This window comes from Caretta caretta, chromosome 22 (assembly GCF_965140235.1).
Source record: "Caretta caretta isolate rCarCar2 chromosome 22, rCarCar1.hap1, whole genome shotgun sequence".
NCBI classification, from domain to species: Eukaryota; Metazoa; Chordata; order Testudines; family Cheloniidae; genus Caretta; species Caretta caretta.
The window spans coordinates 23,551,449-23,564,483 of record NC_134227.1 but is presented as its reverse complement, the minus strand read 5'-3'; the positions used below and the strand labels follow the sequence as shown (position 1 = coordinate 23,564,483).

At 50.1% G+C, this 13,035-nt stretch overlaps 1 protein-coding gene across 22 annotated transcripts in view; it reads right to left on the bottom strand.

The window, feature by feature from the left end:
- The window catches only part of PHLDB1 (pleckstrin homology like domain family B member 1), a 142,259-nt gene that overhangs the window by 46,934 nt on the left and 82,290 nt on the right, over positions 1–13,035 (bottom strand). For all 22 annotated transcript variants that reach the window (XR_012665773.1, XM_048827297.2, XM_075122223.1 and 19 more), the window contains one exon: positions 3,050–4,566. Coding sequence is in view for 21 of the 22 variants with exons in the window: in XM_048827297.2 (XP_048683254.2) it covers positions 3,050–4,566 (1,517 nt within the window). In the remaining variant the exon portion in view is untranslated. The remainder of the gene's footprint in view (positions 1–3,049; positions 4,567–13,035) is intronic.

Genomic DNA, 13,035 nt, shown 5'->3' with positions numbered 1-13,035 from the left:
GACTCTCTTACACTCCACGCCATAGCTCTGGGAGCACCTAGGAAAGGGACTGACTGCCACTTGCCAAAGCACAACAGCCTGAGCCAGACATTAAGGAGTAGAACTACTCCCTGGCCATCCCCCAGCCTTGGGCGCAGCCAGACAGCAAGCCTGGATCATGCACAGCATGCAGCCCAGTCAGAGTCATGCTAGTCAGGGACAGCTAACACTTCGACCCCAGACCCAGGCCCTCTGCCTCATATACTTGTCCCAATTCTGAAGGCAGACCTGTCTACAAACCCTACGCTCCTCTGGGAACCCTTTACCTTAAAGAAAGGGATCTCAGGCACTGAGCCCTTTGCCTTAGTCAAATCCTACCCTTGCAGTCTGAGGCCATGGACAGGGAGGTGAGCTGTGCTCCCCTGTCCCCAAGCACATGGCTGGGTGCTGGACAGCCTCCTGGGAAAACAGACCAGACACTCCATGAGCTCTCACAAAGGACAGCTCAACAGCCATCTTCGGTGGTTTTGGCTCTGGCTGCAGCAGTGACCCCCTAAGGTAAGCAATGCAGTCAATAGGTGCCTCCCTGATCCCATTACCTGTGCAGAGACTTCTGCCCAGCAACTACCATCTGGCTTGCCCCAGCACACCACCTGGTAGCAAGGGGAGGGGTTTTGCTACACAATCTCTTTGAATCACCCTGGACTGGTCCCCTTTATTGGCGACACACAGACAAAGGAAGAGACAGATGCACTAGGCAAACTCCACCCTTCTCCCAAGCCAGGCAGCTGCCTAGTCTATAAAAACTCTATCCCATGGCCTAAATATGGGGCCTAAGTGCCCGCAAGACCTCCCATCTGCCAGGACCCTTGGAACATTATCTGCACAATACATGCAATTCAATTAAAAGGGCCCAGGCAGCTAACTACTTTGGCAGGAAGCTGGAGTACCAGTCTGGCATCCCCCAGAGAGCATACGGTCAAATCCTGAGGGCCTACATTTAGAGAAGAGGCCTCAAAGTCTTATACACACAGGCCAGACTCTGCCAGTCAATACCCTGTAGGCTCACACCCCACCCTGTACATGGAGACTCAATAATACAACCCACAGGCTCTGCAGATTTACAGTTCACCCCATATAAATGCACATCACTTAGCTACATAACCTGCCAGCACTGTCCTGACTTGAATCCATTAGGTTCCCTGTCCTATTATGATGGTTAATTGCATATTGGCTTCTGCATAATCCAGTTATCTGTATTCAGAAGGGAGGCTCAAGTGCTGCTCCTTGTGGTAATCTCTCCAGATAAGCAAGGAGTCCAGATACTCAGAGGCCTATGCACATTATTGGTATGCAGCTGCTAGTAACTGCAGCAAAATGCACAGCAGTTTGAAAACAGTAAAATTCCAAAGCCCTTTGCAAGAATACACAAGCCCTTATTCCAACTGCCTGGCTCCCTGGTATCTGGGTGCTGGTCTGGGCTTCGAAAGAGTTAAACTCAAAACATCACCGAGGGTATAAAAAATCCCAGGTCACTGTGACAGCAAGAACGTATAGTGCCAGTGAGGTGAGTGGAGAGACCAGAGAGCTCTCCAATGATGCATACACCTTCCAGTGCCGTGTGCTCTGCATACCGGTATGTGGCACAGCAGGGTCAGGCCCACAGCAGTGTGTGCAAGCACAAGGCAGAGTCAGACTAAGGGGAGGGCTTGGCAACTGCTCCAGAACAAGGAGGATCCCAGACCCTATGCATCCTGGAGACTGTGCAAGGCCAAAGCAACCCAGTAGCCAATGCCACAAGCCCCTCGGCCATCAGCAGAGCCGCTCTCTCCCCTATCTGAGGGATAGGCTGGGCCTGTGGAGGGCACTGTGGTTGGCTTCCTGCCTCCCCTTCACAAATCCCTGCTAGGCATTTGAGGGTGTCAGGGGGCCTGTAGGTCATGTACACAAGGCAAGAGCTTTCCAGGCTCTGTAGCAAGCTACAAGCCTGGGGCTCACCAGTAAGTACCTTACTATGACCACTAATTATGCCCCCTGCCACGGATGCGTAATGGGCGTTATAGCAGGAATTGCAGTGCTATTGCTCCTATAAAGCAGCATGCCAGCTGGAACAGAGGGGGAGGGAAAAGGGGTCACTGCAGCCAGTGTCTCACTCTCAGCAAACACCGCTCTGACAGGGAACAAGGGCGACAGCAGCCCCCCAGGGCTCCAGCGAACTTGCCAGACATGATGTGAAACTGGAGGGGCCCAGGATACAGTCAGCAGATGATAGCATCTGAGCTTACAGCTGTGAGGAATGAAGGTCAGAGATGCAGCACATTAACTCCTCAGCTGAGGATGCTGTGCTGAGGGAAGCAGGCAAGGATCACATGCAGAGTCTCACCCAGCTGCTCAGCAGACTAATGAGTGGGGCAGCTCCTACCACTGCTGCCCCAGCTGTGGGAGGATGCAGCCACTTGTATACAGCATGTGAATCTGAAGTGGGCAGGGCAGAAAGGACCCAGGAATCAAATCCCACAGGGAATGGATTGACCAGCACAGCTCAGGCCACGTACCCAGGTAGTTTGGTGTCCTGCCTCCCATGGTGCACAGAGGGGAGGCAAAACAGCCCAGCATGCAGCCGGCCAACAGTACCACGTGGGATGGCGGCTCCTTTCTGACCCTCTCAATGACCAACTGATGCCCTGAGACCTGATCAACCTTGGTCTAAGTCAAAGCAACCTAGCCAGCATCACAGCAACCAGTTCCAGCAACATCAAGAGCCTCTTCCCAGCTGCTGCAAGGGTCTTGGATAAACCGGATATTCCTAAACATCCAGTGCTTTACCCACTGTGGCGCTACCTGTGCTCTTCAGAATGGGCAACAGTATCAACGAGCGTGGACTAAAGAAGACCTCACTTCTCCCTCAACATCCAGTGCTCCCCCTTGCCCTAGAACTCCACATCTATCTGTAGCGCTTCCCCAGCTATGTCCCATCTCCAACTCCTTACCAGGCCCCATTTCCGTGCCATGCCCTACCCCTCACCACGCCCCGTCCCATCCTGTCCCCATGGCATGCCATGCCTCTCACCAGGCGTTCCATTTCCTGCTCACGCAGCCGCTCCTCGCGCTGGCGTCGGTGATACTCTAGCAGGTCATCCTCATTGTCACTGATCTCAGTGATGCTGTTTTTGCGCTCCCTCGTACTCACAGACAGCCGCAGATCTCCTGACAGCTTCCTCTGTGCCCGGGGGCTCTGACGGGGTGAGGGCATGACCAGCGACCCCAGGCTGTATGCAGGGCTGAGGGTGATGCCGAAGCTGGGCTTATGCTGGGAAGTAAGTTCTGACTGGAAGATGGGTGAGGGGCTCCTGGTTCTCAAATTCTTTCCCGTCAAGGAGGAGGAGGAGGAGAAGTCTTCATGCCTCTCCAGGGGCCTGGCTGCCTTGCGCCGGATGCGAGGGCTCTCAGGAACCTCCTTGGCCAGCTTGGTCTGTTGAGAGGGACTTTCTTGGGGGGTCCTTGCTTGGGGAGACAAGGCAGAGGGCAGCGGTGCTGCCCGGCGAGACAGGGAAGGGCTGAGGGGAGGCAAGTCCCTCATGCTCTCCACGCTCCTTCTGCTCATTCTGGGACTCTCAGGGGGCTGCAGAGAGCGGCTGTCCTGATTGATGTGGATGAAACCCGCAGTCTCCAGGGGCTGGAAGACTCTTGCCAACATCTGCCGGGAGGGGCTGGAGGCCAGGTGCCTGTCAATGCCAGGGGGCTCCCTGCCCTCCCTAAAGGGGCTGGGTGGGCGCTCTTGAAGAGCTACCATTTTCAACCTCTGAGCAGATGGTGACTGAAATTTGGGTGCCAGCCGGGGGCTGCTGGTAGGCTGAGCCTGGGGGCTCCCTGTTACATAGTCGCTCAGGCTTACAGACACCGGGGGCATGTGCTGGTTAGGATGGCCCAGCTGTGTGCTTTCAACAGCTCTCCGGGTACTGGAAAAGGCTGAAAGCCCAGGGCCTTCAGGGTGCAGGGCTCTCTGGCCAGGCGTGGGGCTCAGGGGAATGCCATGCACTGCCCTCCTCTGCATCTTAGGACTCTCTGCAAGTTGTGTCTCACTTGTGTCCATGGTGCTGTTCCTCAAGTCCAGGCTGGAGCCCCCACATGGAGGTGGAAGTGGCCGCTGCTGTGGGGGCTGCATTGCATGGTTGTAGCTGGAAGATCGCACTGGCACCACTGGGGGGATGGGAGGTCCGTGCTCCTGGCTACTGGGAGAGTGACTAGTGTAGCTGCCACTGCTGGCTGGGGATGAAAGCGGGGAGAAGGGTGGTGATGCGTTGTCATAGCTGGAGCCCACAGACATGGCCCCAGGGCTCAAGGGTGGGGACAAGAAGTAGTGCCCGCCACCATTCACCACTGAGGACACAGGGGACTGGACACTGGCAGAGAGCTTTTTTCTGGAAGAGCTCGAGTCCTCCATCACCAAAGAGTCCATGATGTCTTGCAGGTCCTTCTCGATGGAGCTGACCAGGGAGCTGTGGCTGGGCCGGGGCCTCACTCCCTGCCCCTTATGGATATCATTCAGAGACAGCTGGTGGTTGCCATTCACTAGACTCTCCGATTCTGCCAGAGGGAGAGACAGGAGCACATGTTAGCCAAGGAGACAGCACCATTAACCTCACAGCCCAACCCATGCCAAACCCCTCCACTCAACCAGGCCATGTGGGCAGAGACAGGCCAGAACCAACATGTGCCAGGGAGCAAACATTCAACCCCTGCTCCACATGAGGCAAACGGCCCTTTTCTAAGGCAGGATGGCCCAAGCACTGTCCCACAAAACCCCAGCTGCAAGTCAGTTCTGGAGACTCTAGGGGAAAGACGACAACGCAGGGCCTGCTCTCCAAAAGGCTGGCGATGGAGGAACCAATGGCCACCAAAGCCTGGTGGATCAGTCTGGCCTCGGTCTCTGGACCTACCTACCTCTCCTCTATATAACAGAATCATAGAATATCAGGGTTGGAAGGGACCTCAGGAGGTCATCTAGTCCAACCCCCTGCTCAAAGCAGAACCAGTCCCCAACTAAATCATCCCAGCCAGGTCTTTGTCAAGCCTGACCTTAAAAACCTCTAAGGAAGGAGATTCCATCACCTCCCTAGGTAACCCATTCCAGTGCTTCACAACCCTTCTAGTGAAATAGTGTTTCCTAATATCCAACCTAAACCTCCCCCACTGCAACTTGACACCATTGCTCCTCGTTCTGTCATCTGTTACCACGGAGAACAGTCTAGATCCAACCTCTTTGGAACCCCCTTTTGGGTAGTTGAAAGCAGCTACCAAATCCCGCCTCATTCTTCTCTTCTGCAAACTAAACAATCCCAGTTCCCTCAGCCTCTCCTCATAAGTCATTTGCTCCAGCCCCGTGATCATTTTTGTTGCCCTCCGCAGGACGCGTTCCAATTTTTCCACATCCTTCTTGTAGTGTGGAGCCCAAACCTGGACACAGGACTCCAGATGAGGCCTCACCAATGTCAAATAGAGGGGAACGATCACGTCCCTCCATCTGCTGGCAGTGCTCCTACTTATACAGCCCAAAATGCCGTTAGCCTTCTTGGCAACAAGGGCACACTGTTGACTCATATCCAGCTTCTCGTCCACTGTAACCCCTAGGTCCATTTCTGCAGAACTGCTGCCTAGTCATTCGGTCCCTAGTCTGTAGAGGTGCATGGGATTCTTCTGTCCTAAGTGCAGGACTCTGCACTTGTCTTTGTTGAACCTCATCAGATTTCTTTTGGCCAATCCTCTAATTTGTCTAGGTCCCTCTGTATCCTATCCCTACCCTCCATCGTATCTACCTCTCCTCCCAGTTTAGGGTCATCTGCAAACTTGCCGAAGGTTCAGTCCACGCCATCCTCCAGATCATTAATGAAGATATTGAACAAAACCGGCCCCAGGACCAACCCTTGGGGCACTCCGCTTGATACCGGCTGCCAACTAGACATGGAGCCATTGATAGGGAACCGCTATTTACTGCTACCACAGCCAACCTCACCACAGGGAAGGGACAGGAGCCAGTGTCAAATCACTGTCCTCTCCCACAGGAAACATTCCAGCAGGAAGCTGCCAGTAGGAGGTGCCCACACAAGAGATTTCCCCCCCCAATCCTCCTCCTCCTCTCCTCACTTCCCACATTACAGGATACCCCTTGGCAGTTCTAATTGCTCGGAACTAGCACTTTGCATTCTGGAGGAGGCCGGAGCCACGCTGCAGGTGTGTGCTGCATATGCATGCTGGCTGGAATGCTAGGCATTGTAGGAAGTGGTGCCAGCAATGCAAAGGGGAACACCCACAGCTCCATTAGACAGGATAAGGGAAAGTAACCCTTCAGTTTCTAAGCATGAGGACTAGGTTTCAGAAGACATTTTCCTATAGCCAGGCTATTCCATACTTAGCCATTAGAGGGATACATGCACTGCGGCAGCTGGGACTGGCCTCTTTGGGAGGGGAGAGGAGAGGAAGCACTAGAACAGTGAGTCTCTAACTTTTGTACTGGTGACCCCCCTTTCACACAGCAAGCTTCTAAGTGCGACCCCCCTTATAAATTAAAAACACTTTTTAAATATATTTAACACCATTATAAATGCTGGAGGCAAAGTGGGGTTTGGGGTGGAGGCTAACAGCTAGCGACCCCCCACATAATAACCTCACAACCCCCTGAGGGGTCCTGACCCTCAGTTTGAGAACCCCTGCACTAGAAAGATACACAGTCTGAGCCAGCCTGGCAATGTCCATGCTCCTGTGAGTGCTCTTCTCCAAGCCAGTGCCTCAGCGTGGGGCTGTGCATGTGCCATCTTCTGGATGTGACCCAAGCAGAGGCCCTGACTACCTGGGGCCAGTAGGAGACCAGGACACATCTCAGAAGAAAAGGAATATTAACAACTGACCTAGCTAAATTCCACTTCCTTAAATTCCTCCTGCAGCTTCAGTCAGATACAAGAGTCTTTTTCATCTCCTGCCTGGAGCTACTTTGTACAGAACAGCTGCTTTAGTAACCGGTCCTGGACCCTCTACTGGAGCTTTTCATTTGTGAAACTCAAGCACACAGGGCTGGCCCTGTGCTGAACTGTCCTCCCCACCCTGCCCTACTCCCCCTGGGGTTCAGGTTAAGCCCTGCCCTTATGAAGCGTTGTGATCTTCCATGCTGATCATCTCCTTGGAGCTCAGGTGCGTGGGGATTATATTCCAGTAACTATCCGGGGGTCCCACTAGCCCTATTGCCCAGGCAAGTGACTTTTGATAGCTCTTTCCAGCACACAGGCTGCAAAGCCCTGTGATGCTAATGCATCCTCTTTCTGGCTCTGCCTGTGGGCAGGGAGCAGCTGCACATACCTCACCTCCTCCTACAGAGATGGAACTGGCTGTTGTGTCTTCCCTGTTCACATAATAATCAGTCCCTGGGGCTGCCTGTCTTTTCCTCTGGAGTCTTGTAGACAAAACTGAACCCGCAGTGCAGGGAGGGGAGGGAGATGCAGCAAATGAGAGCCAACTCTAGATCTGTTATGTGGTTGAGCATCTGCCTCCCACTCCCACTACAGCAGCAGCCAGGGTGCAGAGCACTTCCAGTTTCACTCTCCCAGCTAAAATGTCACTATCCCCTGCTTCTCTGAGGCCCAGAGTCAACACTCCCTTTCCTTCCCCAGCTGCAATCAGGGACAGGGGAAGGAAGAACATGTAAGATCTGCAAAATCAGAAATCAGGCAGACCGGAGGGAGGGGCAGCTGCTCCCTGGGTGGGATTTGGGGATGGGGCCTCTGGGGGCTTGTCTTGGGGATTTAAAGAGTTTCAGGGACAATAAGGGGGGGGAAGGGGAAGATAATTATATTATATGATTGAATGTCCCTTAGAAACAATTTAACTAACCAGCATGGAGCCAGCTGCTGCCATAACGTTTGCCCGGGCTCTAGAGTTTGAACTATACAACACATCTCTAAACAGGGACAAGCAGGCTGAGCTGGGGGAGGGACCATGTGTCAGCCATAAACCAGACCAGGACACTCACTTGCCTCAGGACACGGGGGATAAATGCAAAGCGGCTCCCCCCACAGTTCCTGCCGCTTGGATCTGAACTAACACCCCCCCCCCAAAACCCCTGAAGCTGAAGTTGTGTTGGCCCCCAATGCCTCAGGACCCTAGGGATCTCAGCAGGTGGCAAATGGCCAATTCCTTTGCTACACAGGTGTGTGGTTATCAGCTCCTTGCTCAATAAACTGCAAGGTGGATTGAAGCTTCTGGCTCCCATTAAACTGGCCCCGTACGCCAAGCAAGAACTATCCATGGCACAGTATCTCAAGGTCCCAAATGTTGACCTCATAGAACCCGCGCTCCCCACAGCTACACAGGCTCTGAGAAGCAATACACTCAATTAACCCTTTAAGCTCATCCCCAGGATAGACCCGCATCAGCAGGTGAGTTTAGACGTCTTCCCTCCTTTTGAGCAAACACTGCATATGTGAGCTGGTCAAAAGCTGCCAAGTGCCTCTGCACCTCCTGAGTACCAGCTCCCCCTTCCCATACACACTTTTCTGGGGTTGGGGTGAGCCACGTCTGGAGGCAGCTCCCTCCAAGGGCAGAGCCACCTCCAAAAGCAGCAGCAGCACCATCACTCTGTGCTGCTATACCCTTCCTCAGAGCATCTCCAAACACTTTGCAAACACCAATTAATTAAGCCACAACCTCAGGGCACCTTTCCAACTCTAACGCTCCCAGCAGCAACCAGCAATCACAGCAGAGGGAAACAAACAGCCAACTAGGTCACAAGCTTCTAGGGTGCATCCCCTCTAAACACACAAGCCATTGACTGCCTGCTGATACCCAAATGATGGACAGACCAACCTTCCTGTCTCCACCTGACTTCTACAGGGCCAATAACAGCTACTCGAGTCATTCTAGCTGTGGAGACAACAAGGTCAAGTGGTTAGATCAGGATGCCTGACTCAAGTGCTCCTAGGTTCTATTCCTGGCTCTGCCACTCACCTACTGTGTGACCTTGAGCTAATCCCTTCCCCTTGTAGTGCCACATCATCCCAGGCTCTACAGAGGGGGGTGACGGCACTCACCTGCGGGGCGCCAATTTCTGCTTGCAGAGCTAGCTAGGCCCCCTGGATGGCCAATGCCCAACTACTTGTCTGAGCTGGCAGAAGGCAGCTGACTGGCTTCCTGGAGAAAGTATTGCTCTTGTTTGAAGCCACATAAATGTCAAGCTGAAACCAGACTGCTCTGGCCTGCAGCATTTGTCAGACACGGTTAGATCCCAGCCGGGATTGAGAGTGGCTGGGTTTTTTCCCCTTTAATAAATGAAAAGAATCATGAAGGGGAAGGACGGAGAAGCAGTAATAATACTGCCAGAGCAATAACCCAATCAGGGGCACTTATTGTCTGGCTTTCTGGAAGACTAGACAGACTCCCGGCACGAGTGGCTCACAGTGAGCGCTGAATTAATGGGCAAAGCCATGGTCTCATGGCCAGTTACTGTAAGAGAAGAGATTGATTGGCAGGTTAATCTGCTCATCAGTTCCAGGCAGACCAAAGCTCAATTTATTTCCATTAAATCAGCTCTTCCGCAGATACAAGATTCCTGACCACATCTGCCTGCGGAATTATTTCATAGGAGTAAATTGGTTATTATAATAACAATTGGTTTCAGAGTAGCAGCCGTGTTAGTCTGTATTTGCAAAAAGAAAAGGAGTACCTGTGGCACCTTAAAGACTAACCAATTTATTTGAGCATAAGTTTTCATGAGCTTGTAGCTAAGTCTCTAAGGTGCCACAGGTACTCCTTTTCTTTTTATAATAACAATGTGCACTTGGTCTGAAGATCCCAATGTGCACTTGGTCTGAAGATTTGCCAACACTTATACAGCCTGTCGTGCCAATAAAACACTTATACAGCCTGTCCTGCCAATAAAAGCTCATTGAATAAAACTGTGTCTCAGACTCACAGATATTAAGGTCAGAAGGGACCATTATGATCATCTAGTCTGACCTCCTGCACAACGCAGGCCACAGAATCTCGCCCACCCACTCCTGCAATAAACCTGTCACCTATGTCTGAGCCACTGAAGTCCTCAAATCATGGTTTAAAGACTTCAAGGTGCAGAGATTCCTCCAGCAAGTGACCCGTGCCCCATGCTACAGAGGAAAGCGAAAAACCCCCAGGGCCTCTTCCAGTCTGCCCTGGAGGAAAATTCCTTCCCAACCCCAAATATGGCGATCAGCTGAACCCTGAGCATGTGGGCAAGATTCACCAGCCAGATACCCAGGAAAGAATTCTCTGTAGTAACTCAGATCCCACCCCATCTAACATCCCACCACAAGCCATTGGGCCTATTTACTATGAATAGTTATAGATCAATTAATTGCCAAAATCATACTATCCCATCATACCATCTCCTCCATAAACTTATTCCAGAACTTCACTCCTCTGATGGTTAGAAACCTTCGTCTAATTTCAAGTCTAAACTTCCCGATGGCCAGTTTATATCCATTTGTTCTTGTGTCCACATTGGTACTGAGCTTAAATAATTTCTCTCCCTCTCCGGTATTTATCCCTCTGGTATATTTACAGAGAGCAATCCTATCTCCCCTCAGCCTTCTTTTGGTTAGGCTAAACAAGCCAAGCTCCTTGAGTCTCCTCTCGTAAGACAGGTTTTCCATTCCTCGGATCATCCTAGTAGCCCTTCTCTGTACCTGTTCCAGTTTGAATTCATCCTTCTTAAACATGGGAGACCAGAACTGCACACAGTATTCCAGGTGAGGTCTCACCAGTGCCTTGTATAACGGTACTAACACCTCCTTATCTCTACTGGAAATACCTCGCCTGATGCATCCCAAGACCGCATTAGCTTTTTTCACGGCCATATCACATTGGCGGCTCATAGTCATCCTGTGGTCAACCAATATTCCAAGGTCCTTCTCCTCCTCCGTTACTTCTAATTGATGCGTCCCCAGCTTGTAACTAAAATTCTTGTTATTAATCCCTAAATGCATGACCTTACACTTCTCACTATTAAATTTCATCCTATTACTATTACTCCAGTTTACAAGGTCATCCAGATCATCCTGTATGATATCCCGGTCCTTCTCTAAATTGGCAATACCTCCCAGCTTTGTATCATCCACAAACTTTATTAGCACACTCCCACTTTTTGTGCCAAGGTCAGTAATAAAAAGATTAAATAAGATTGGTCCCAAAACCGATCCCTGAGGAACTCCACTGATAACCTCCCTACAGTCTGACAGTTCACCTTTCAGTATGACCTGCTGTAGTCTCCCTTTTAACCAATTCCTTATCCACCTTTCCATTTTCATATTGATCCCCATCTTTTCCAATTTAACTAATAATTCCCCATGTGGCATGGTATCAAACGCCTTACTGAAATCTAGGTAAATTAGATCCACTGCATTTCCTTTGTCTAAAAAATCTGTTACTTTCTCAAAGAACGAGATCAGGTTGGTTTGGCACAATCTACCTTTTGTAAAAGCATATTGTATTTTGTCCCATTTACCATTGACCTCAATGTCCTTAACTACTTTCTCCTTCAAAATTTTTTCCAAGACCTTACATACTACAGATGTCAAACTAACAGGTCTGTAGTTACCCGGATCACCTTTTCCCCCTTTCTTAAAAATAGGAACTATGTTAGCAATTCTCCAGTCATATGGTACAACCCCTGAGTTTACAGAGTCATTAAAAATTCTTGCTAATGGGCTTGCAATTTCATATGCCAATTCCTTTAATATTCTTGAATGAAGATTATCTGGGTCCCCCAATTTAGTCCCATTAAGCTGTTCGAGTTTCGCTTCTACCTCAGATATGGTAATATCTACCTCCATATCCTCATTCCCATTTGTCATGCTACCATTATTCCTAAGATCCTCATGAGCCTTATTAAAGACTGAGGCAAAGTATTTGTTTAAATATTGGGCCATGCCTAGATTATCCTTAACCTCCACTCCATCCTCAGAGTTTAGCGGTCCCACTTCTTCTTTCTTTGTTTTCTTCTTATTTATATGGCTATAGAACCTTTTACTATTGATTTTAATTCCCTTTGCAAGGTCCAACTCTACTTGATTTTTAGCCTCTCTCACCATATCCCTACATGTTCTGACCTCAATAAGGTAGCTTTCCTTGCTGATCCCTCCCATCTTCCACTCCCTATATGCTTTCTGCTTTTTCTTAATCACCTCTCTGAGACGCTTGCTCATCCAGCTTGGTCTACAACTCCTGCCTATGAATTTTTTCCCCTTTCTTGGGATGCAGGCTTCTGATAGCTTCTGCAGCTATGACTTGAAGTAATCCCAGGCCTCCTTTGCCTTTAGATCCATAAATTCTTCAGTCCAATCCACTTCCCTAACTAATTTCCTTAATTTTTGAAAGTCAGCCCTTTTGAAATCAAAAACCCTAGTTGCAGATTTATATTTGTTTATCCTGCTGTTCAGTTTGAACTGAATTAGCTCATGATCACGTGAACCAAGGTCGTCCCCTACAACCATTTCTTCTATGAGGTCCTCACTACTCACCAAAACCAAATCTAAAATGGCATCCCCTCTAGTAGGTTCAGCAACTACTTGATGAAGCAAAAAGAAAAGGAGTACTTGTGGCACCTTAGAGACTAACCAATTTATTTGAGCATGAGCTTTCGTGAGCTACAGCTCACTTCATCAGATGAAGTGAGCTGTAGCTCACGAAAGCTCATGCTCAAATAAATTGGTTAGTCTCTAAGGTGCCACAAGTACTCCTTTTCTTTTTGCGAATACAGACTAACACGGCTGTTCCTCTGATACTTGATGAAGGAATCCATCAGTTATCGCATCTAGGAAAATCTGAGCCCTATTATTATTACTAGCACTTGTCCTCCAGTCTATATCTGGGAAGTTAAAGTCTCCCATGATCACGCAGTTTCCATTAGCATTTACTTCATTAAAAACATTAAAGAGGGCTCTATTCTTAACCAAATTAGATCCCAGTGGTCTATAGCACACCCCAAGTACTATCACAGGGGAGGCTCTAGTAGTTTTCTTCCCCAATGTGATTTTT